The sequence below is a fragment of the Dipodomys merriami genome, unplaced genomic scaffold (genome assembly GCF_024711535.1).
Source record: "Dipodomys merriami isolate MVZ:Mamm:240054 unplaced genomic scaffold, mDipMer1.0.p SCAF_19, whole genome shotgun sequence".
NCBI lineage: Eukaryota > Metazoa > Chordata > Mammalia > Rodentia > Heteromyidae > Dipodomys > Dipodomys merriami.
Genome location: NW_027203270.1, coordinates 6,411,065 through 6,437,072, shown reverse-complemented (window position 1 = coordinate 6,437,072; position 26,008 = coordinate 6,411,065). Strand labels below are relative to the sequence as shown.

Sequence of the window (26,008 nt, the reverse complement as noted above, 5' to 3'; positions counted from 1 at the left end):
GGCTGGGAAGGTGGCTCAGTGGTAGAGTGCTTGCCTTGCATGCATGAGGCCCTGGGTTCAATTTCTCAGTACCACATAAGCAGAAAAAGTTGCAAGTGGCGCTGTGGCTCAAGTGGTAGAGTGCTAGCCTTGAGATAGAGCTGAAGGACAGAGCCCAGGCCCAGCATTCAGGCCCCACAACCGACAAAGATAAATAAACAAAAAAAATTTTTTTGCCTCAAAAAATTATTTTTTTTAATATGGAATGCTTCACAAATTTTTGTGTCATCCTTATGTAGGGGCCATGTTAATCTTCTCTGTATGATTCCAATTTTAGTATATGTACTGCTGAAGTAAGCACAAAAAATTATTTTTTAAAGCCAAAATAATACATGTATTTTTGTCCATAATATTCACAAACTTTGTGAAAAAGCAAAAAAAAAAAAAAAAAGATATCTAAGACATGCATTCTGATCTAAGCTAAGTTGACTATAGCACATTAAAAGTATTTTGGAGCTGGGATACATTAGGCTAGAAATTATAATATACAAATATCACCTCAGAAATCTGTGAAGTGTTGAAGCAGACACAGAAGAGCCAAACCAATAAACCATTGAGCATCATTACAGTAACCACCTATAGACTCTTATTCAACTTACCTCACACAACATTCCACTGCACGAAACCAGTGGAGCATCTCATCATGAAGGGTACATAATTGAAGGCAAGACAGAAATACTTTCTCAGCATCACTGTACCAACCTGCATCTGAAAGAAAGCCACCTGAAGAACAAGAAAAAACAGTAACATTAGATAATTTACACAAATTGTGGGGGCTGGGAAGGTGGCTCAGTGGTAGAGCGCTTGCCTTGCATGCCTGAGGCCCTGGGTTCAATTCCTCAGCACCACATAAGTAAAAAGAAAAAAGCCGGAAGTGGTGCTGTGGCTCAAGTGGTAGAGTGCTAGCCTTGAGCTGAAGAGCTGAGGGACAGCGCCCAGGCCCGGAGTTCAGGCCCCACGACCGGACCCAAAAAAAAAAAAAAAAAATTAAACAAATTGTCTGAAAATCTAAAAACGAAAAACCCTTCCATAATAGTAATTTCTTGTGCTTAGCCAAAAATATCCCGTGACTGGGGGTGCAGTTCCATGGCAAAACATGTGTGTGGCAGGTGCCAGGTCCCAGGGATGACTGCACACCATCAAAAATAGAGATATTACTTGTGATTTAAAAAAAGTTTTGAACTAGGGAAATTAGGATCAAAGATGAGATCATAAATAAAGAGTTCTAACCCTCTAAGTGTACTTGTTGGCCGAACAACTGACATTTTCTAGCTAATAAATTCTAATTACTCTTAATATTTTCACTTTATAGAGTATATATAACTTCAATCTCCCCAAGTCTCATTGCAAAGAAGAGAATGAAATTTGAATAAAACTTATTCTTAGTATAACAGCACATCAAAGGATATAAAGGGAAACTGATACTTACTCACTTGGGGCCTGGGCTTGAATTCAGGGCCCGGGCACTATTCCACTTGAGCCACACCTCTGCTTCCGGTTTTTGGTAGTTAATTAGAAATAAAGAAAGAGCCTTACGAACTTACTTTCCCTGGCCTGGAACTTCGTTCTTCAGACCTTAGCCTCCTGAGTAGCAAGTAGCACCCAGGGTAACCTCCAGTACTTTGTCTGTACTACTTATTTGGAGATAAGAGTATAACTTCCTGCCCAGGGACTGTTCTAGGATCCTAACCAAGAGACTAAATACTGAAGCTATTATATTAAGCAACTTTCTACTTACCATTCCAACTCAAATGATGGGCTGGGTATTAGACACCTCTTAGCTACAAAGCTACCCCTCTAGACTATAGGTCTTTTTGTTGTTGTTGTTTTTTGGGGTCTGGTTGTGGGGCCTGAACTCTGGGCCCAGGCGCTGTCCCTCAGCTCTTCAGAAGCTCACCACTTGAGCCACAGCACCACTTCCAGCTTTTTTCTTTTTGCTTATATGGTGCTGAGGAATGGAACCCAGGGCCTCATGCATGCAAGGCAAGTGCTCTACCACTAAGCCACCTTCCCAGCCCCTAGACTATAGTTTTATGATGCAGATGCAATGACTGCAAACCATATTTCTCCTTTGCTAGTTATGTTGTTAGCCTCTGTCAATCAGTAGAGCAACTGAGGAACAAAGGATACTTCCTATTGTTGACAGGAAAACCCAGAAGGTATGTTTCTCTACTGGAGCAGTGGCAGTTCATTCCAGTAACAGTCAATTCCAGTTGCAGTTTTCTAACACTTGCAAAAACAGTTTGAGGGCTGGGAAGGTGGCTCAGTGGTAGAGCGCATGCCTTGCATGCATGAGGCCCTGGGTTCGATTCCTCAGCACCACATAAGCAAAAAGAAAAAAGCCGGAAGTGGCGCTGTGGCTCAAGTGGTAGAGCGCTAGCCTTGAGCTGAAGAGCTGAGGGAAAGCGCCCAGGCCCAGAGTTCAGGCCCCATGACCGGACCCCCCCCAAAAAAAAAAAAAACAGTTTGACATAACCCTGTTAGCAACATCAGCAAAACTAGCCAGCTGCTAGCTCTCAGACCCCCTTTTCAAGGGCTCTCCTCAATTTTCTCAATTATTATTAATATTATTCATTTTGTAAAAGTGTGCTTGTACCAGGGTTTAAGCTCAAGAACTCATGCTCTCATTAAGCTTTCTTATTCATACCTGGTGCTCTACCATTTGAGCCATGCTTTCAATCGGATTTTTACTGGCTAATTGGAGATGGAGTCTCTTTTCTGCCTAGAGCTAGCTTCAAAGATACAGGTGTGAGCCATTAAGTACCAGATGCAAAACTTCTAAATTTTAATAATTCTAATCTCTTCCCTTCTTCAAGTGCTTCAGAGTGTCTTGAGAGTTGATATTGTGTCACCTTTCAGCTTTCTAGTATTCTAATACTTGAAAAAAAGCTTGTTATAAGTCGGGCACCAGTGGGTCATGTCTGTAATCCTAGCTACTCTGGAGGCTGAGATCTGAGGATTTCGGTTCAAAGCCAGCCCAGGCAGGAAAGTCCGTGAGACTCTTTATCTCCAATTAACCACCAGAAAAACCGAAGTGGCCCTGTGGCTCAAGTGGTATAGCGCTTGCCTTGAGCTAAAGCGCTCAGGGACAGCGCCCAGGCCCATAGTTCAAGCCCCATGACTGACCAAAACAAAAGATTGTTATATTAAATACTTCCATCTCTACAACATGAATAGACCTTAATGACATCACACTTAATGAAACTAGTCACAAAAATCTCTTCTGGGTCTACTACACTATTACATATAAAATGTCTAGAGGGGCTGAGAAGGTGGCTCAGTGGTAGAGCACTTGCCTTTAGCTGAACAGCTGAGGGACAGTGCCCAGGCCCAGAGTTCAGGCCCACGACTGGACCCCCCCAAAAAAAGTCTAGAATGGATTAATCTATAAAAACATAAAATAGACTAATGGTTACCTAGAGATGAAGTGGTATCGATTTGAAGACAATGATAAATCAAGCTGTACTGCATATGAGTTATACCTATATTACACTTATTTTTAAAAATGTGTGTGTCTGGGGCTGGGAAGACGGCTCAGTGGTAGAGTGCTTGCCTTGCATGTATGAGGCCCTGGGTTCAATTCCTCAGCACCACATAAGCAGAAAAAAAAAGCCAGAAGTGGTGCTGTGGCTCAAGTGGTAGAGCGCTAGCCTTAAACTGAAGAGCTGAGGGACAGCACCCAGGCCCAGAGTTCAGACAACCAAAAAAAAAAAAAAAAAATGTGTGTTCCAGTATGAAGCCTTTAATCAGGGCCTGGGGACTGTTTGTTAGATTTTTTTTTCTTTTTTTTGGGGGGGTGTCCGGTCGTGGGGCCTGAACTCTGGGCCTGGGCACTATCCCTCAGCTCTTCAGCTCAAGGCTAGCACTCTACCACTTGAGCCACAGTGCCACTTCTGGCTTTTTTCTTATGTGGTACTGAGGAATCGAACCCAGGGCCTCAGGCATGCAAGGCAAGCACTCTACCACTGAGCCATCTTTCCAGCCCTGTATGTTAGATTTTTGTTTGAGGCTGACATTCTACCACTTGAGCTACAGCTTGACTTCTGGTGTTTTAGTGGCTAATTTAAGATAAGAGTCTTGCATTGGCCGGGTGCTGGTGGCTCACGCCTGTAATCCTAGCTACTCAGGAGGCTGAGATCTGAGGATCACGGTTCAAAGCCAGCCCAGGCAGGAGAGACCATGAGACTCCTATCTCCAATAAGCCACCAGAAAACCGGAAGTGGCGCTGTAGCTCAAGTAGTAGAGCCCTCACCTTGAGCTGAAGAGCTGAGGGACAGGGCCCCAGGCCCAGAGTTCAAGCCCCACGATGGACTAAAAAAAAAAAAAAAAAAAAAATAAGAGTCTTGCAAACTTTCCTGCTTGGACTGGCTTCAAACTGTGATCCTAAAATCTCAGTCTCCTAAGTAGCTAGGATTACAGGCATGAACTAGACATCAAGCAAAGCTGTTTTTTGTCGGTCATGGGGCTTGAACTCAGGGCTGAGACACTTTCCATGAGCTCTTTTGCTCAAGGCTAGCACTTTACTGCTTTGAGCCACAGCTCCACTTCCAGTTTTTTAGTGGTTAATTGGAGATAAGAATCTCATTGACTGGATGGGAAGGTGGCTCAGTGGTAGAGCACTTGCCTTGCAAGCCTGAGGCCCTGGGTTCGATTCCTCAGCACCACATAAGCAAAAAGAAAAAAGCCGGAAGTGGTGCTGTGGCTCAAGTAGTAGAGCACTAGCCTTGAGCTGAAGAGCTGAGGGACAGCGCCCAGGCCCAGAGTTCAGGCCCCACAACCGGACCCCCCCCCCCAAAAAAAAAAAAGAATCCCATTGACTTTCTTGCCTGGGCTGGCTTGAACTGTGATCCTCAGATCTCAGCCTGTTGGGTAGCTAGGGTTATAGGGGTAAGCCACAGGTCGTAAGGCTGGCCTTAAGGCTATTACTTTTTTTTTTTTTTTTGGGGGGGGGTAGGGGGGTCCTGAACTCGGCCTGGGCACTGTCCCTCAGCTCTTCAGCTCAAGGCTACCACTCTACCACTTGGGCCACAGTGCCACTTCCGGTTTTTTCTGCTTATGTGGTACTGAAGAATCGAGGGTCTCATGCATGCCAGGCAAGCACTCTACCACTGAGCCACTTTCCTAATCCAAGGCTATTTTTTTTTTTTTTTTTTGGGTCCGGTCGTGGGGCCTGAACTCTGGGCCTGGGTGCTGTCCCTCAGGTCTTCAGCTCAAGGCTAGTGCTCTACCACTTGAGCCACAGCGCCTCTTCTGGCTTCTTTCTTTTTGCTTATGTGGTGCTGAGGAATCGAACCCAGGGCCTCATGCATGCAAGGCAAGCGCTCTACCACTGAGCCACCTTCCCATCCCCAAGGCTATTATTTTTAAAGAATTATTTCTACCACTGTTTCTTTCTGGTATGAAGTTTCTTCATTCTCTGGATAATTTTAGGATTAAAACTAATAATGTGAATGGGTAAGGACTTGTTTCTGTCCAAGATATGTATTTGGCTCATTATGAGAGAGAATGATATGATGTATGTGGAAAAGTCTAAACACTACTAGCTTTTCTGTCTTTCATATCCTTGGATAGTAAATTTCTCCAATACAAATTTTTACATGACAATTTAGAGTTAAAGCGATGTCATCAATACCAATCAAGATCACAAAACAATACTGTCTTTGGACAACTCTGCTTCAATTTATATTTCATGAAAGTAGTAAGGATAAATTCAAAATTCTTTTTTAGAAAAGAAATATGTTCTGCCAGGAAATGGTGGCTCACGCCTGTAAATCCTAGCTACTCATCAGGAGGCTGAGATCTGAGGACCAGGGTTCAAAGGCAACCCAGGCAGGAAAGTCTATGAGACTCTTCCTTCCAATTAACCACCAGAAAACCAGAATTGGTGCTGTGGCTCAAGTGGCAGAGCTGAAGAACTCAAGGACAGCGCCTAAGCCCAGAGTTCAAGCCCCACAACTGACCAAAAAAGAAAAAGAAAAAGTGCATATGCATATACATGCACATATTAATTCAAAAAACTAAAAACAAACATGGTTTGTAGTGATGAAACAGTTCAGTATCCTGGTAATAATAGCACTTATGAGTCTACATTGAATCAATTGCATAGAAACACCCACACAAATGAGTGCATGTAAAAACTGATGACAATTCATAAGGTCTGTAGTCTAGTTAAAAATACCAATGACAATTTCCTTGTTTTGATATTGTCCTACAATTACACGAGATGTCATCATTGGTGGAAGCTGAAAGAATAATAATAATAGTTCAAAGAATTCTGGGTATTCTTTAGCAATTTTCTCTGACTACCATTATTTCAAAATAAATTAAAAATGTAAGGAAGTCATGACTTTCATAAAACAACTGCCTAAAGTATACTTATTTATATGTACTATGAAAACAATACAAAATGTTATACAAATATTTAACAACATTTTTCTGTATGTGTAGCATACAAAACTTCCCAACTTTTTTGTTGATGTTGGCCACAGGGCTTGAACTCAGGAATAGGTGCTGTTCTGAGCTCTTTTTGCTAAAAGTTAGTGCTCTACCACTTGGAGCCAAAGTACCACTTTGGTTCTCTGGTGGTTAGTTGAAGGTAAGAGTCTCATGGACTTTCCGGCCTGAGCTGGCTTTGAACCACCATTCTCAGATCTCGGCCTCCTAAGTAGCTAGAATGACAAGTGTGAACCATCAGCGCTTGGCTCCAAAATGTTTTTAGTTATGTTTTCACTATCCTTACAACATCTCCACGAAAAAATATAAAACAATCTTCATTTTAGAGATGGGTAAACCAAGGCCTCAAGAAGGTTAAGTCCCATACCACAGCATATAGTAAGCAAGTCAAAGAATTTGTTGGCAGCATGACATGGTAGAAAGATATGTGCTTCAGAATCATAGACACAAGATTCTAAACTTAGCTCACTACTTGATATGTGACTTGATCCAGTTACTCAAGTTTTCAGAGTCTTATTTCCTCATATGTAAAATGCTATTAATACTATCAGTTCACTGGAATGCTGTAAGGATTTAAGAAGATACTATTTACCTAGTATGGTGTTTGACACAGAGTTAATGTTCAATAAATCACATCTACTTATTCTGATGGTTTCTTCTTAACTTTTCTATGTAGACTTTGAGAAACTTGGAGGAAACCTTTATTGTTAGCAAGTTAACTATGGGCCCATCACAGAATAAAATTCTATTTTACCATTTCTTACCTAAAACAAAGCCAACTTGAATGGCTTTCTCCTTGACTGCAGCATCTGATTCTGCTATGTAAGAGCACCGTCTACTGAATGAGTAGGCCAAAACTGAAGCCACTTTGACACCATGATCCATCAAAGCCTGAAAACAATGATGAAGCAAATGTCTGAAAGAGAAGGAAAGTTATTTTATAGAGGTAAGTTATTTTTGTCCTTTTAGAGAGCTAGTTGCCCCTGGGTGGGGGGGGGGGGGAGGTGGAGAGTAGGGGTGGGGGTGGGCAAGAAGGGTGTTACAGTGGATATGCTAGGTTATTCTAAGGTAAAGCGAAGTTCTTCAAGATCTAAGTGGAAAGGGGCTTAGAAACTTACAGCAAGGTGAGTCCTACACCCTCACACTTAAAGTCAGAGGCCTGACTTTAGCAGGTGCTGGGAACAGATACTTATCCTTGTCCCATACAGTAGGGGTAGTGCTGGGCCTGGTCCCACAGTTATTTATTGCTACACATAGTATATGTGTTATATAAGATTTTATTTACTTTGTATATGATCAAGAAATAGCTTTTTTTCTTTTTTGCAAGTCCTGGGGCTTGAACTCAGGACCTAGGCACTGGGATTCTTTTGCTCAAGACTAGGACTCTACCACTTGAGCCACAGCGCCACTTCTGGCTTTTTCTGTTATGTGGTATTGAAGAATGAACACAAGGCTTCCATGCATGTCAGGCAAGCACTCTACCACTAAGCCACATTCCCAGACAAAGAAACACCTTTTTACTAATAAGAAAAAGAAAAAAGCTTTAAGAATCAATTATGGCTTAGTGGTAGAGTGCTTGCCTAGCATGCATGAAGCCCTGGGTTCAATTCTTCAGTACCACATAAACAGAAAAAGCCCGAAGTGGTGCTGTGGCTCAAGTGGTGGAGTGTTAGCCTTGAGCAAAAGAAGGTCAGGGACAGTGACCAGGCCCTGAGTTCAAGCCCCAGAACTGGCAAAAGAAAAAAAAATAAGATCAATTATAACACTAATAGCTCCCATCCGTAATCCTAGTTACTCAGGAGGCTGAGATCTGAGGACCCCAGTTCAAAGCCAGCTCAGGCAGATAAATTTGTGAGACTTTTTCTCAAACTAACCAGTAAAAGACCAGAAGTTGAGACATGCTTCAAATGGAAGAGACAGCCTTGAACCAAAAAGCCTAGTGATAACTTAAGGTCTTGAATTCAAATCCTAGAACCAACACCAAAAAATAATAATTCAATAATAAAAAAGAACCCAATTACAACTAGGCAATAATTTGAGTAGACCATTTTCCAAAGAAGATATATTGCTGGGCACCAGTGGATCACACTTGTAATCCTAGCTACTTAGGACGGTGAGCTCTAAAGATCATAGTTCCAAGCAACTTTTTTTTGTAGATTGTGTGGCTTTAGCTCTGCACTTGATTATTGTCCCTGAGCTCTTTTGCTCAAGGCTAGAGCTTTACCACTTGAACCAAAATGTCATTCCAGTTTTCTAGTGGTTACTTTAAGATATAGACATTCTGGCTTTCCGGACTGGCTTTGAACTGTGATCCTCAGATCTCAGCCTCCTGAGTAGTTAGGATTACAGAGGTGAGCCACCAGCATCCAGCTTCTGTGAGATTTTTATCTCTAATTAACTACCAAAAAAGCTGGAAGTGGAGCTGTGGCCCAAGTGGTAGAGTATTAGTCTTGAGTAAAATAGCTCAGGGACAGCACCCAAACCCTGAGTTCAAGCCCTAATACTGGGTACCAAAAAAAAAAAAAAAAAATACAGTCAGTAAACACAAGATATTTAATATTAGTGAGTAGAGAATTATAAGTTTAAATTACAATTACAGTGAGTTATCACTTCATGTCCAATGGAATTTTTTTAAGTACAGACAATAAAACAAATACAATAAAAAAATTAAAAAATGTATAGACAAGATGTAAAAAGCTGAACCCTTACTAATGATGACAGGAATGTAAAATGGTATACCTGATGTGAAAAAAATGTAACAGCTGCTCAAAAAAAAGGTAGCATGAGGTCATCCTGTGCATATACCCTAGATATGTAATTAAGAGAATTGAGAAGATGTCCATACAAAAAAGCAAAACAGTGGTTGCAGGGGATGAGTTATTATTAATTATGAGTTATTATTAATGACTACAATGGTTTTTGTCTGAGATGGTAAAAACACTCTGGAAATGGATAGTGTTGATAAAAGGTAAATAAATTGAATGTCACTGACATATATCCTTAAGTGTGGTAAATTTAGGTTGGGTGCTAGTGATTCATGCCTACAATCCTAGTTCCTCTGGAGGTTAAGATCTGAGAAACCTGGTTCAAAGCCACCCAGAGTAGGAAAGTCCATAAGACTCTTTTTGTTGTTGTTTGTAATGGGGCTTGAACTCAGGGAGCTGTCCCTGAGCTCTTTTGCTCAAAGCTAGCACTCCACCACTTAGAGCCACAGCTCAACTTCCAGTTTTGAGTGGTTAATTGGAGATAAGACTCTCATGCATGGGCTGGGAAGGTGGCTCAGTGGTAGAGTGCCTGCCTTGCATGCATGAGGCTTTGGAGTCAATTCCTCAACACAATATATGCAGAAAAAGTCACAAAAGTGGCACTGCAGTTCAACTGGTAGAGCACTTGCCTTGAGCTGAAGAGCTGAGGGAGAGCGCCCAGGCTCAAAGTTCAAGCCCTACAACTGACCAAAAAAAAAAAAAAAGACTCATGCAGACTTTCTGCCCAGGCTAGCTTCCAACCCTGATCCTCAGATCTCAGTCTCCAGAATAGCTAGGATTATAAGTGTGAGCCAATGGTATCTGGCTTCTGTGACACGCTTATCTCCAATTAACCACCAAAAGCTGGAAGTGGCATGTGACTCAATTGCACAGCCACAGTAAGAGTCTTGAGCACATCAGCTCAGCCCTGATCAGGACCAGTATAAAAATAAAGCAGGGGAGGAGAGGGGTAAATTTAGTATGATCTATGTATCTGTATTTTGCCACTTTAAAAAAATAAAAAAGTACTTAGAAGCGGACTGGGAAGGTGGCTCAGTGGTAGAGTGCTTGCCTTGCATGCATGAGGCCCTGGGTTCCATTCCTCAGCACCACATAAGCAGAAAAAGCCAGAAGTGGCGCTGTGGCTCAAATGGTAAAGAGAGCTAGTCTTGAACTGAAGAGCTAAGGGACAGCACCCAGGCCCACAGTTTGGGCTCCATAACTGACATCCTTAGGCCCGGGCACCTGTGGCTCACGCCTGCAATCCTAATTACTCAGGAGTCTGAGATCTGAGGATTGTGGTTCAAAGCCATTATCTCCAATAAACCACTCAAAAAACCGAAAGTGGCACTGTGGCTCAAGTGGTAGAGCGCTAGCCTTGAGCTGAAGAACTGAGGAACAGTGCCCAGGCCCAGAGTTCAAGCCCCAACCCCCCCTCCCCCACACACACATACACACGGCATCCCACTTGCAATGCAGGTGCTTTACCACTTGTATCGCTGCCAGCCTGCCCAGGCCCAGAGTTCAAGCGCGCGCGCGCGCACACGCGCACACGCACGCGCGCACACGCGCACACGCACGCGCACACACACACACACGCGCACACACACACACACACGCACACACACACACACGCACACACACACACACACACACACACACACACACACACACACACACACACACACACACACACACACACACACACCCATCCCACTTGCAATGCAGGTGCTTTACCACTTGTGTCGCTGCCAGCCCATTTTACCACAAATTGTTTTGGGGTTTTTTTGTTTTGTTTTGTTTTGTGTCCAGTTGTGGGACCTAAACTCTGGGCCTGGGCGCTGTCCCTCAGCTCTTCAGCTCAAGGCTAGTGCTCTACCTCTTGAGCCACAGCGCCACTTCTGGCTTTTTTCTTTTTGCTTATGTGGTGCTGAGGAATCGAACCCAGGGCCTTGGGCATGCAAGGCAAGCGCTCTACCACTGAGCCACCTTCCCAGCCCCTGGGGTTTTTTTATGCCAGTCCTTGGGCTTGAAGTCAGGGCCTAGGTACTGTCCCTGAGCTTCTTTTGCCCAAGGTTAGCATTTCAATCACTTGAGCCATGATGTCACCTCTGGTTTTGTTTTTTTTTTGGTTGGTTGTGGGGCCTGAACTCTGGGCCTGGGCACTGTCCCTCAGCTCTTCAGCTCAAGGTTAGCACTCTACCACTTGAGCTACAGCACCACTTCTGGTTTTAGAGGTAAGAGGTAAGATTCTCAGGGACTTTCTTGCCTGGGCTGGCAATCCTCAGATCTCAGCCTCCTGAGTAGCTAGGAACCACAAGTGCCCAGCAAACTTCCGGCTTTTTATGTTTATGTGGTACTGCGGAATGAAACCCAGGGCTTCATGCATGCTAGGCAAGCACTCTACCACTAAGCCACATTTCCAGTCTTTTACCACAAGTTTTTTAAAAACAAATCTATTACCAAGTACCATGATGCATAACTGTAGTAGCATCTACTCAAGAGGCTAAAGCAGCAGGACTGAAGCAAACAGTTCTGGGCAACAGACACACAGACACACAGACACACAGACTTTTTCTTTTTTTTCTCTCTCTCTCTCTTACCTTTTATCCAAAGCTCTCAGTACTTTAGCAAAAACTTCTAATTCACAAAATTCACTGCCCAGTTGACATAAGCGCCCCTGTTGGTAAAGCTGAAATAAAAAAGAAACATGATTTTAAATGTTTAAATTTAACTTCCACTTTAGAAAATAATATGCTTAAAAATCATAAAACTAGGAAAGAACAAAGGAAGAACTTAATTCCAATCTTTTTTCTTTCTTTTTTTAAAATTTGAGACATATTCTCACTCTGCAGCCTAAGCTGTCCTCAAAGTCAGCCTGAAATATATGGTGAGGTTCAGGCCACTATATATATACATACATACATACATACATACATACATACATACATACATACATATATATATACACACACACACATACATACATACATATATATACATACATATATATATACACACTTTAAATCTATAAAAAAGTCATCACACAAACAAGCACATATACACAAACTACATACACACAAGGAAACTTATGCATCTCATTTTGTTCAGAAATCTTTGTGAGTCAGTAAGTAGTAAAAAAGTTCACAAATGGAAATAATACAACACATGAAAAGTGAACACACTCTCAAAACGTTGTAGTAATATATAATTTGTTTTTATGTTGTATACCTATGTTACATATGTATACACATAAAAATCTGAAATGACCTCAATAATAAAATCTATGGAAATGATTATCTTAAGTTTTTCACCTGTCATCATCATCTTTCACCTCCATTACTACAAAAGTTTGGCAGAACTGGTTTCTCCAATTACCACCCTTGCTTGTCACACTTTACTGTCAGAGTAAACATTTTTTGTTTTGGGGGGAGTGGTACCAGGGCTTAAATTTAGCCTTGAGCTCTTGTCGTACGTCCAGGTCAGCGTTTTGCTCATTAATTGGAGATGAGGTCTTGAATACTTTTGCCTGGGCTGGCTTCAAACCTTGAAGCCTCCTAAGTAGTTTGGATTGTGGTTGTGAGCCACAGGTACCTGGCCAGATTTTTTTTTTGGCTAGTCCTGAGGCTTGAACTCAGGGTCTAGGTACAGTCCCTGAACTTTTGCTCAAGGCTAGCACTCTATCACTTGAGCCACAGCACCACTCCCAGCCTTTTCTGTTTATGTGGTACTGAGGAATTGAACCTGAGCTTCTTCATGCATGCTAGGCAAGCACTCTACCACTAAGCCACATTTCCAGCCCCAGAATAATTTTTTTTTTTTTTTTTGGGTCCGGTTGTGGGGCCTGAACTCTGGGCCTGGCCACTGTCCCTCAGCTCTTCAGCTCAAGGCTAGCACTCTACCACTTGAGCCACAGTGCCATTTCCGGCTTTTTTCTTTTTGCTTATGTGGTGCTGAGGAATCGAACCCAGGGCCTCATGCATGCAAGGCAAGCGCTCTACCACTGAGCCACCTTCCCAGCCCTCCCAGAATAATCTTTTAAACTAGCCCTCTACCTCTCACCTCATACAAAAATCAACTCCAATTAGATCAAGGAACTCAAAGTAAAACCTGAAATTTCTGATCTATTACAGGAAAATGTAGAAAAAGTCTGGAAGATATATAGGCACAGGTGGATTTTTTTCTGAATACCAGATGCTCAGAGAATGTGATCAAAAATTGACAAATGGAGGGCTGGGAATGTGGCTTAGTGGGGAAGCCCTTGCTTCGAACACACACACACACACACACACACACACACACACACACACACACACACACACACACACACACACACACACACACACACACACACACACACACACACACACACACACACACACACACACACACACACACACACACCCTGAATTCAAGCTCCAGGGCTGGCAAAAAAAGAAAAAGAAAAAAAAAAAGAAGAATTGACAAATGCAGCCATGCACCAGTGGCTCATGACTGTAATCCTAGCTACTCACAAGGCTGAGATCTGAGAATCGAGGTTCAAAGCCAGCCCGGGCAGGAAAGTCCATGAACTCTTATCTCTAATTAACCACTAGAAAACCAGAAGTGGTGCCAGGCTCAAAGTGGTAGAGTGTTTTCCCTGAGCTGAAGAGCTCAGGGATAGTGCCCAGGCCCAGAGTTCAAGCCCCATGACTGACCCCCCAAAAAAGAATTAACAACTGGTATTGTACCAAATTTGAAGGTTTCTGCATAGCAAAAGACAATTACAAGCACCAAGAGACAACCGACAGAATAGGAAAAAATTTTTGCTAGCTATTCAACAGATAAATAATTAATAGCAAGAACATTCAAAGAACCTAAAAAAAAAGATATAAAAGAAATATACAAATGGCTAACAGATCCATGAAGAGCTGGCATTCATTGGTGGTTCATTCTTGTCATCTTAGTTACTCAGGAGGCTAAGATCTAAGGATCTTGGTTTGAAGCCAGCATGGGCAGACAAATTGAAGAAACTATCTCCAGAATAAGCAGTAAAATGCCAGAAGTGGAGGTATGGTTCAAGTAGCAGAACACCAGCCTTGAGGGGAAAAAAAAGCTGAGAGCACGAGGCACTGAATTCAAGCTCCAGTACTGGATAAAAATACATGAAGAAATGTGTTCAACAGGTTTAGCCATAAAGGAAATGTAAATCAAACCACACTAAGATTCCATCTCACTCCAGTTAGAAAGGCAACCATCAAGAAAACAACAAATGCTGACAAATATTGGGGGGGAGGGGGAGTGTCCCTCATACAATGTTGATGGAAATGTAGTGATTTGGAGGCAGCCAAGACATATAACTCTTTGAAATAACCAACAAAAAGCCAACAGTGGAGGCGTGGCTCAAGTGGTAGAGTTCCAGCAGCGAGCAGAAAAGGTAGGAAGGCAGAAGAATGCTTCTACCACCAATATCATATTTAATGGTTAAAAAAAAAATTTCCTCTAAAATGAGGAACAAGACAAAGATGTCCACTTTCTCCATTCTTTTCAATATAATGCTAGAATTCCTAGCCAGGGCAATAAAGCAAGAAAAAAGACATAAAAGGGATCTAAATAGGGAAAGAAGTCAAACATCTCTATTCAAAGATGGTATGATATATCTACAAGATCCTAAAGACCCCATCCCCAATCTCCTAGAGCTGATTGGTAACTTTGGCAAAGTAGCAGGATTCAAAATTAATCCACAAAAATCAGTAGCTTTTCTGTATACTAACAATGAATAGACAAAAAGAAATCAGGAAACCACTACCATTTGCAATAACCTCAATACAAAAACAACAAAAATCTAGGAATAAACCTAATCAAGCCGGGCGCTGGTGCCTCACGCCTGTAATCCTTGCTACTCAGGAGGCTGAGATCTGAGGATCGCGGTTCAAAGCCAGCCCGGGCAGGAAAGACCGTGAGACTCCTATCTCCAATAAAAACCACCAGAAAACCGGAAGTGGCGCTGTAGCTCAAGTGGTAGAGCGCTCGCCTTGAGCTGAAGAGCTGAGGGACAGCGCCCAGGCCCAGAGTTCAAGCCCCACGACCGACAAAAAAAAAAAAAAAAACCTAATCAAATGGATTAGAGGTGTGGCTCAAGTGGTAGAGTACCTACCTGTGTAGCAAATGTGATCCCCTAAATTCGATCCCCAGTATGAAAGAAAGAAAGAAAGAAAGAAAGAAAGAAAGAAAGAAAGAAAGAAAGAAAGAAAGAAAGAAAGAAAGAAAGAAAGGAAGGAAGGAAGGAAGGAAGAAAGAAAGAGAGAGAAAAAGCAAGCAAGCTCTAACAAAGTGAAACACTTCCACAACATAAACCTTAAAAGCCTGGAAAAAAAAATTAAGACACTAGGAAGTAGAAGACATATGTTCATGGATCAGCAGAAGAATTATGAAAATGGTCATGTTGCCAAAAGCTATACAAATCCAATGCAATACCCATCAAAATCCCAATGTCAATTTTACTTAGCTAGAGAAAACAATCCAAAAATTCATACTGAACCAAACAGCCAAAGCAAATCTGGAGGAAAACAGCAAAGCTGGAGGCATCACAATTCCAGACTTCAAACATTACTACAGAACTACAATAACAATAATTGGTACTAGCACAAAAACAGGCCTTGAAGACCAATGGAATAAACTGGAAGACAGAAACCCAGGAATTTAAATACGTATGTTTGAAAAAACAGCTTCTTCGACAAATGGTGTTAGGAAAACCCGACTTACATATGTAAAATCAGATCCCTGTTACCCTGCACTGATAATATCTCAAAATGAATCAAAGACCTCATCATCAGACTCAAAACCATGAAACATTAGAAATGTATTGAGAGAAACATTAGAAAGTATTGGCATGTACAAGAACTTTCTGAGTAAAGTTCCAGGAGCTCAGCAAATCAGAAAGAGAATCAACAAATGAGATTACATCAAATGATGAAGTTTCTGCACAGACAAAAAGAAAAAAAGAAAAAAGAATAACGTGTCATTTGTGAGGAAATGGATGGACCTAGAAAAAAATTTCTTTTTCTGTTGGTCATGAGCTTGAATTTTAAGTTCACATTAGCTTGTTTCCCAACTTTTTTTTATAATAAAATGCCCCAGTGCTACAATTTTTAAAAATTATTCAGCATGAGCCGGGCGCCGGTGGCTCACGCCTGTAATCCTAGCTATTCAGGAGGCTGAGATCTGAGGATCGCAGTTCAAAGCCAGCCTGGGCAGGAAAGTTCGTGAGACTCTTATCTCCAACAATAAACCGCTAGCTCAAGCAGTATTGCACTCATCTTGAGCTGAAGAGCACAAAGACAGCACCCAAGCCCAGAGTTCAAGCCCCACAACCAAAAAAAAAAAAAAATTATTCAGCATGGCTTTTTTTTCTTGCATTTATTTTTCACATTTAGATCAGCAATACATCTGAAGTGACTTTAGTATACAATATGAGGTAAGACCAATATATTTTTTCCCTCATATAGACACCTAATTGACCAACACCATTTATTTAACTTTCCTTGCTCCACTGTTCTGTTGTAACACTTGACAGTTTACCTATCAGTCTTTTTCTGGGATGCTTTGTTCCATTAATCTATTTGCCTTTTCAGTGTGCCAATACTGTATTATCTTAATATTGCTAGGTATTCAGCAATAGAAATTCTAGATTTATCCAACCATTCCTATTTTCTCTTATTGCCTGTTTTATAAATGGGCTGCCTATTAAGGCCTTCTGGATACAAGTTGGTTGCCTTATCTGATGATTTATATTAGATCTTTCTTTATTATAAAGCTTGTCTTTTATCTGCTAAAGTCATTTGCACTGTCCTCATAAAATGTGGTTTTCCTCCTTTTTTTTTTTTTTTTTTTGCCAGTCCTGGGACTTGAACTCTGGGCCTCAGCACTGCCCCTGCACTTCTTTTGCTCAAGGCTAACACTCTACCCCTTGAGCCACAACGCACTTTTGGCTTTTATTATGTGGTACTGAGGAATCAATTCCAGGGCCTCATGCATGCTAGGCAAGCACTCTACCACTAAGCCACATTCCCAGCACACTGACCTATTAATATTTTTTGAAAGTTTAGTAAGGATTTATTTTGGTATAACAGTGTTAAAGTAGAGAGAAATAGAAAAAAAAAAATAGAAACATTTCCTGCTCCCCATGCAGGAAATGGGAATTACAGACTCATCACTAATAACTTATTCTACAAGTTTTAGGATCTCAATAATCATATTTACATATTAAATTTATTCATTTTATTTTGTTATATGGTATGTTTCACAAAAAACAAAACAAAACAGTTATTCAAGGCATTTAAAAATATTTCCTGCCAGGCACCAGAGGCTCACACCTGTAAGCCTAGCTACTCAGGAGGCTGAGATCTGAGGATCACAGTTCAAAGCCAGCCCGGGCAGGAAAAACCATGACTTTTTTTTTTTTTTGTCATGGGACTTGAACACTGGGCCTGGGCACTGTCCCTGAGCTCTTCAGCTCAAGGTTAAGTGCTCTACCAATTGAGCCACAACACCATTTGAGCCACAGTACACTTCTGGTTTTCTGGTGGTTAACTGGAGATAAGAGTCTCAAGGAAGCCGGGCGCTGGTGGCTCACGCCTGTAATCCTAGCTACTCAGGAGGCTGAGATCTGAGGATCGCGGTTCAAAGCCAGCCCGGGCAGGAGAGACCGTGAGACTCCTATCTCCAATAAACCACCAGAAAACCGGAAGTGGCGCTGTAGCTCAAGTGGTAGAGCGCTCGCCTTGAGCTGAAGAGCTGAGGGACAGCGCCCAAGCCCAGAGTTCAAACCCCACGACCGACCAAAAAAAAAAAAAAAAAAAGAGTCTCAAGGACTTTCCTGTCTCTGGTCTAGCTTCGAACTGAAATCCAAAGATCTCAGCCTCCTGAGTAGCTAGGATTACATGTGAGCCAAAGCACCCAGTGCCACAGTAGACTCTTATCTCCAATAAATCACCAGAAAACCTGAAGTGGAACTGGTAGAGTGCTAGTCTTGAGTTGAAGAGGTGAGGGATATAAACCATGATCCACCAATATAGATAGCTAGATAGATAGATAGATATAGATAGATAGATAGATAGATAGATAGATAGATAGATAAATAGACAGTCAGACAGACAAATTTCCCCACTGATTTGAAATTTAACATTGTCCCATAACTTTGTAATAAAATGCTAAATATGCTTTGGTTTCTTCCTAGACTAACTTCTGGTGTTTTGGTGGGGGTTTTTTGTTTGCTTGTTTTTTGTTTTTGGGGGGTTTTTTTGGGGTCTGGTCGTGGGGCTTGATCTCTGGGCCTGGGCACTGTCCTTCAGCTCAAGGCCAGTGCTCTACCACTTGAGACACAGCACCACTTCGGCTTTTTTCTTTTTGCTTATGTGGTGCTGAGGAATCGAATCCAGGGCCTCAGGCATGGAAGGCAAGCGCTCTACCACTGAGCCACCTTCCCAGACTTTTTTTTTTTTTTTTTTTTTGCCAGTCATGGGGCTTGAACTCAGGGCCTGGGCACTATGCCTGAGCTTCTCTTTTTGCTCAAGGCTAGCACTCACTTGAGTCACAGCACCACTTCCAGCTTTTTCTGTGAATCTGGTACTGAGGAATGGAACCCAGGCTTCATGCATGCTAGGCAAGCACTCTACCAATAAGCCACATTCCCAGCCCCCTGTCTATTCTTTAACATAGTTTTAGTCAGATACCCTTCTCATATACCTCAGTAGCCATTTACAACTTTCCTACAAAAATATACCATTCGAACTTCCTTACCCTCAGCAGATCACCTCCTCATTTATGGTAACTATTCCTTACAAGCCTCAAGAGAAAGAAGCACTCTTTTCCCAACTCTAATTTAGAACAAATACTTTATGTACAGTAAAGAAGACAAAAGGGGCAAAGACTTGTTAATTGCTTCTGCTCAGTCTCTACTCCATAATTAATTTCTACCATAATTGGTATATTTAACTTCTCACTCTGTTTCTGACATTTGGCTAAAAAATATATTCCAGCTGGGCACCGGTAGCTTATGCTTGTAATACTAGCTACTCAGGAGGCTGAGATCTGAGGGTCTCGGTTCAAAGCCAGCCTGGCCAGGAAAGTCTTTGAGACTCTCATCTCCAATAAACCACCAGAAAAACCAGAAGTGGCGCTGTGGCTCAAGTGGTAGAGCTCTCACCTTGAGCTGAAGAGATGAGGGACAGCGCCCAGGCCCAGAGTTCAAGCCCTGCGACCGAACCCCCCCTAAAAAAAAAGAAAGCCATTGGAATATATATGCTGGGGGAGGACGAGGGGGTGCCGGTCGTGGGGCTTGAACTCAGGATGCAGGTGCTGTCCCTGAGCTCTTTTGGTAACTCTGAGTCACTGCGCCACTTCCGGGTTTTCTGGTGGTTAAGTGGAGATGAGAGTCTCACCAATTTTCCTGCCTGGGCTGGCTTCAAACCATGATCCTCAGACTTCAGCCTCCTGAGTAGCTAGGATTACAGGCATGAGCTGCCTGCACTCGGCCACTTCATATTCATTTTACATTCTACTCAACAACTTATCTCTCCTATCCCTCCTTAAGGAGCAGTCAACATTCCCATTTTACCTCATTCATCCCACAGCTCTCTCCTAGAGGTACTGATCAAAACTAATACAGTAATACTAGATTATACCAACCGAGAAATTTGGGAAACCTTGATTACAAAAATAACTACAATTTTGTCCATAACCATGTACGGAAAGTACTAGCAGAGAGATCTGATAGTTTCTCTTTAACTCTAAAGTGGAGAAAATTGGAAACAAGAAGTACATCCTGGGCACCGGTAGGCTCACGCCTGTAATCCTAGCTACTCAGGAGGCTGAGATCTGAGGATTGCGGTTCAAAGGCAGCCCAGGTAGGAAAGTCCGTGAAACTCTTATCTCCAATAAACCACCAGAAAACTTGAAGTGGCATTGTAGCTCAAGTGGTAGAGCAATCGCCTTGAGCTGTAGAGCTGAAGGACAGCGCTCAGGCCCAGAGTTCAAGGTCCACGACTGACAAGAAAAAAAAAAAAAGCAACAGTACATATCCTAAAATTTTACATGTTGGGGATAGGATGAGTACCTATATATGTAAATTTAAAGTACCTTAAAAAGTACCTATTAGTATGAACTGGTACAGTACTTAAAATTTTTCCTTCTTGTATTTCTGTAAACAGGAGTCCTGTCTAGCACTATGGCTTATGCCTGCAATGCTGCTGTTCAGGAGGCTGAAGTTGGAGGATCTATGTTCCAGGATAGTGGGGCAGAAAAATCCACTATACCCTATCTCCAAAATAGCCAGCCAAAAGCAGAGCTGGAGGTGAGTCTAGAGGTAAAGAGCAGTGGCAGAGCAAGGAAGCTAAGCAAGAAGCAAGGCCATGAGTTCTAAACCCCAGTAACACAAAGAGAGAGAGAAAGAGAGAGAGAGAGAGAAAGATAGAGACAGAGACAGAGAAGTATCAAGATTCATTGACATGGACTGGGAAGGTGGCTCAGTGGTAGAGCGCTTGTCTTGCATGCCTGAGGCCCTGGGTTCCATTCCTCAGCATCACATAAGCAAAAAGAAAAAAGTAGGAAGTGGCGCTGTGGCTCAAGTGGTAGAGCGCTAGCCTTGAGCTAAAGAGCTGAGGGACAGCGCCCAGGCCCAGAGTTCAGGCCCCACGACCGGACCCAAAAAAAAAATTCATTGATTTAGCCGGGTGCTGGTGGCTCATGCCTGTAATCTAGCTACTCAGGAGACTGCCATCTGAGGATCACGGTTCAAAGCCAGACCAGCCAGGAAACTCCCTGAGACTCTTTTTTTTTCTTTCTTTTTTTTTTTTTTTTGGGGGGGTGGTCCGGTCGTGGGGCCTGAACTCTGGGCCTGGGCACTGTCCCTCAGCTCTTCAGCTCAAGGCTAGCACTCTACCACTTGAGCCATAGCACCACTTCCGGCTTTTTTTCCCTGCTTATGTGGTGCTGAGGAATCGAACCCAGGGCCTCAGGCATGCAAGGCAAGCGCTCTACCACTGAGCCACCTTCTCAGCCCCCTCCCTGAGACTCTCATGTCCAATAAACCACCAAAAAACCGGAGGTGGCGCTGTGCCTCAAGTGGTAGAGCTCTTGCCTTGAGCTGAGGGACTGTGCCCAAGCCCAGAGTTCAAGCCCCACTATGGACCCAAAAAAAAAAACAAAAGATGCACTGATTTTTACCCTATTTCTACAGAAGCTAAAAGAACAGTTCTAGGTCTGATGCCTTGGCTCATACATATAATCCTAGCTATTCAAGAAGTTGAGATCTGAGATCACAATTCAAAGCCAATCAGGTGGTAAAGAATATGAGACTCTTACCTCCAATTACACCCCCCCCCCAATGTGGTCGGTAGAGCTTTAGCCTTGAACAAAAAAAAGCTCAGAGACAGCACCCAGACTCTGAGTTCAAGTCCCAGCACCAAAAAAAGTTTTATATTTTTCAATACAATAATTTGCTACTGCAAAATACAAAATCTGTCTTAGCAAAAGGCACTTCGAAATATGAGGTTTGAAACTTGAACTAAATTCCTTAACATCCTTGTCTATAAAAATAGATGAATTCATATTTTAACTGTAAGGCTTGATCAAGATAACAACACTGTTCAGGGCACAGATCAAATACCTTCCTTCATCTTAGCACAGTGCCATACTTACAATAGGTGTAAAGCTATTAAGGAGTAAAAAGCACCAAAAAGAAGCAATATTAAAATTCTGAATATGTGAGACAGAAAATGTGACAAAAGCACTATCTGTTCAGACTCCCTAATAATAACCTTCGAAGGAAGACCTTCAATTAGATGTGGAAATTACTAAAAGATACTCAAGTATTTTGAGGGAATTCAAGTAGTAAAGGTACTATTAAATTACCAGTGCTTTCCTCTAAAAACTGTACAAGTTCACACATGATTTAATGAAATTTACAGAAATAGCACATACAAAGTTGCAATTTTCCAGGTTGAGAAAGGAAAATTTAATTTGCCCTTGGGGAGGAAAGCATCTTACTGCAAAAAATTTCCTTAGCTACACACAATGTATCAAAGAGATCTGGAAAGAATGGAAAATTTCCTCTAAATCCACAAATAATACTATGCATAACCAAAATAAATCTCCAAATATTTAGGGGAAAAATAATTGCAATAACAGGATTGGTGCAAAGCAGCTCGGTTTAGAATGCACCACGTCAGTTGCAAATCCTGAAAAAAATATTCTGAGGTTGGAGAAAGCAGGCAATCTTCCCAGTAAAACAACTGCCTTAAAACACTGGACATACAGAAGGACATACACATCTGTTAAATATCGGCTTACACTGTTCCAGCCAACTTACAAACCAAGAGGAAGTGTTTAAGACCAAAAAAAAAAAAAAAAAATCCTCTTCTACTTCAGGTCACATTTTGCAAGGGTGGCTACTGCAAACTGGAGTGATCCATGCTGATTCAAGTCAAGAACAGAATAATAAATCCAGTGTTCAAATTCAAATGTGGAGGAGAGGAAAAGGGAGGTTTCCAAGTCCATAAAATTCTCCTCCCTCTCAAAACACTGCAAAATTGTCCACCTCTAAGGACACTTACCCTTGAAACTCCTTGGAGAGTGGTATGGAGACTTTCTGTTCACATTTTTTTTTTTTTGAGGGAGGGGGGATGGAGGGAAGCGATTCAGGAATGCGGCAAGATTGCAACTTTCAAACACATGTATACAATTTAAATTTTCTGTTTATTCCTTTTTTTAAAAGAAAATACCACCTCTTTTCAGTCGAGTAACACTCATTAATTTAAAAAAAAAACAATTTAACACCAAGTATAAATAACAACAACAACAAAAATCAAAGCTTTCAAGAATATGCAAATAAACCACACGGACTATTTCCCAAAAAAGAAAAAGAAAATCTCTAACTCTCCTGAGATTTGGGAAGAGAATAAGAAATGAAAGGACACGAAGCAGGGGAAAGGGGGTTGGGGGTGGGGGTGGAATCAGCGAGATGGGAAAGGGGAGGGAGGGAGACTACAAGCAAAAAAAAAAAAAAAAGTCCAGCTGATAATTGGGAAGAGAAGACGGACAACAGCCCTAAGATAACAGCAGAGAAGGACTGGGTGGGACAGGGGCGCCATGGAGGAGTTTCCCCGCAAAAGGCCTACCCAAGGCGGGGGGGGGGGGGGGGAGGACGGAAGGCACCGAGTAGCAGGGGGACGCCAAAAGGAGGCAAGGCTCATCAGGAAGAAATGTCCAGGCCTCAAAGCTTAGGAGCCGGGGGGATCTGGAGAGTTGAGTGATACTGGCCAGGGCAGCAGACGCGTCCGAGGCGGGCTGCTCTTGCTACGGGGGTGAGGGGTTAACTGCGGGGGGGGGGGGTTCGCCGACGTGGAAGGGGGTGCGGCCCGCGGGGCTGCGGCCGGGGCGCAGCGAGCAGGCCCACGGCCCGTACCTTGTAGTAAACATCGAACTGGATGTTCTCCGGCAAGGAGCGGATGTCTCGGCGGGAGCGGATGTAGTTGTCCACGACCGCGGAGATGGCGGTGTTGTAGAGAGTCTCTGGGATCCACTCTAGTTCTACGGCCGCCATCTTCCTTCCCTCCTCCTCCTCCGCCTCCTCCGCCTCCGCCTCTCGAAGGCCCCCGCCTCCCTCCGTAGCGAACCCCTCTGCGGCCCCGGAGGATTCGGAGGGGCGGCGGCGGCCACGCGGACACCCGGCTGAAGGGCAGGGCCGCCCCTGCTGCTCTCGGAGCGAGAAAGAAGACGACCGAGGAAGCGGACCAAGGGCCTGGTGTAAAAGAGCGGGACGGGACCGGGCAGACCGCCGAGCCGAGCCGGGCAGAGCGGAGTCGAGACGAGCTAAGGCCGAGGCGAGCGGGGGGCCGAGCCAAGCCTCACATTCCGGGTTTGAGAAGAACCCGGGCTCCGTCCCAGCGCTGAGCACTGCAGGGGCGGGGCTGCGTGTGCGGCGTCATGACGTCAGCCACGCCGACGCGCTGCTGGAGGGAAGGAATGCGGGATGGGAGGGGTGGGGGTGGAAAACGTGGGTGGAGGGAGCGAGCGGGATCCCTCCCACCCGCAGCCTGTTCTATGCAGGGCGAGGGAGACTTTGCACAGGGAGAAGTTCTTACGTACGTACGTACGTACGTACGTGTGTGTGTGTGTGTGTGTGTGTGTGTGTGTGTGTGTGTGTGTGTGTGTGTGTGTGTGTGTGTGTGTGTGTGTGTGTGTGTGTGTGTGTGTGTGTGTGTGTGTGTGTCTGCATCGGGAGCTTTCAGGTAAAAAAATAAAACTGGGGGCCCCTCTCCCCGCAGAGTGCATAATTTAGCCATACAGTAAAAATTAGGCATTCACAATTATTAAATTACTCCTTCGATCAACTTTACACATCTTCCTTTCCTTTTATTCTAAATAACCTTTCCATTGCCTCTCTCTTTCCCTACCTCCCTCCCCCCCCATATTTCCTTATCCAAATAAAATTTTCAAAAAACATAAAAGAATAAAGAATTCCAGCTCCAATTTGGAAGGAAATTCAGCTTGAGTATTGGCTTGAAACACAAATCGTGTAGGGATTAAGTTTAACAGACTATATCGTGACTGTGATAGTTCTTGATAGACAGAAGTGAAGATTCCAGTTTTCAGTCCTGTATTCAAGGAAGGACTATTGAATAATTAGGTTTGTTTCAACTCTTTTCCTTCCTTAGCCTGAACATCTGCTGTTTATGTAATTTAATTTTCTAAATCTGGGCTTTAAAGAACTTGATGCAATATCTATGTTCTCGACATTAACTGGGAAATTATTGCTGTAATTGTCAATGACATTGTTGGTCTCTTAGTCACCTATAACAATATAAATCCTGAAACAACAATAATAACGTCCTGTTATTCAACTCTTGAAATCATTTGGTAGTTGACAGGCCAGACATGTATGTTTAGCAGCTGGGTCAGGCTTATTTACCTGTATTGATAATTTTGTATGGTTTGTAAATAATGTCATAAGTATTCAAATGATGGTTGACCAAAAAAAAAAAAAAAAAAGAATTTTCCCACCCCTTGCTCTAAAGGAATTGGAAGGGGTTTCCTTCAATTGGTATTTCAGTGTTAATGGATCGGTAACTCAGTAAAAAGAAAAACATAATCTTCTTCAATGTATATTAATTTATTCATCTACAGTCCATGAGCCTAAGAAAGCCATGGTTCCTCTCAAAGAAGAGTTGCTAGATTTATCAAGTCAAAAAAATATACAGGGGGCTGGGAAGGTGGCTCAGTGGTAGAGCACTTGCCTTGCATGCCTGAGGCCCTGGGTTCAATTCCTCAGCACCACTTAAGCAAAAAGAAAAAAGCCAGAAGTGGCGCTGTGGCTCAAGTGGTAGAGTGCTAGCCTTGAGCTGAACAGCTGAGGGACAGCGCCCAGGCCCAAAGTTCAGAGTTCAGGCCCCACAACTGGACCACCCTCCCCCACAAAAAAAATACAGGACTGGAAATGTGGCTTAGTGGTAAAGTGCTTGCCTAGCATGCATGAAGCCCTAGAATTGATTCCTGAGTACCACATAAAAGAAAAAGCTGGAGTCAGGTGCCAGTGGCTCACACCTGTAATCCTAGCTACTCAGGAGGCTGAGATCTGAGGATTGCAGTTCAAAGCCAGCCCAGGCAAGAAAATCCATGAGACTCTTATTTCCAATAAACCACTCCGAAAACCAGTAGTGGCACTGTGGCTCAAGTGGTAGAGTGCTAGTCTTGAGCTGAATTGCTCAGAGACAGTATCCAGGCCCAGAGTTCAA

The 26,008-nt window shown here is 42.9% G+C and overlaps 1 protein-coding gene and 1 non-coding gene across 2 annotated transcripts in view; both read right to left on the bottom strand.

The window, feature by feature from the left end:
• Appbp2 (amyloid beta precursor protein binding protein 2) overlaps nt 1–24,165 on the bottom strand; it is a 55,450-nt gene extending 31,285 nt beyond the window's left edge. The window contains exons 1-4 of the mRNA XM_070027095.1: nt 23,680–24,165; nt 11,840–11,928; nt 7,257–7,408; nt 639–762 (exon numbers count right to left, since the gene is read on the bottom strand). Coding sequence (XP_069883196.1) covers nt 639–762; nt 7,257–7,408; nt 11,840–11,928; nt 23,680–23,817 — 503 coding nt within the window. The 5' untranslated portion in view covers nt 23,818–24,165. The remainder of the gene's footprint in view (nt 1–638; nt 763–7,256; nt 7,409–11,839; nt 11,929–23,679) is intronic.
• Nucleotides 234–340, bottom strand: LOC138831229 (U6 spliceosomal RNA). Its single transcript, XR_011373175.1, has one exon. It is a non-coding gene; the product is annotated as a U6 spliceosomal RNA (small nuclear RNA).
• Nucleotides 24,166–26,008: the final 1,843 nt, after the last annotated feature.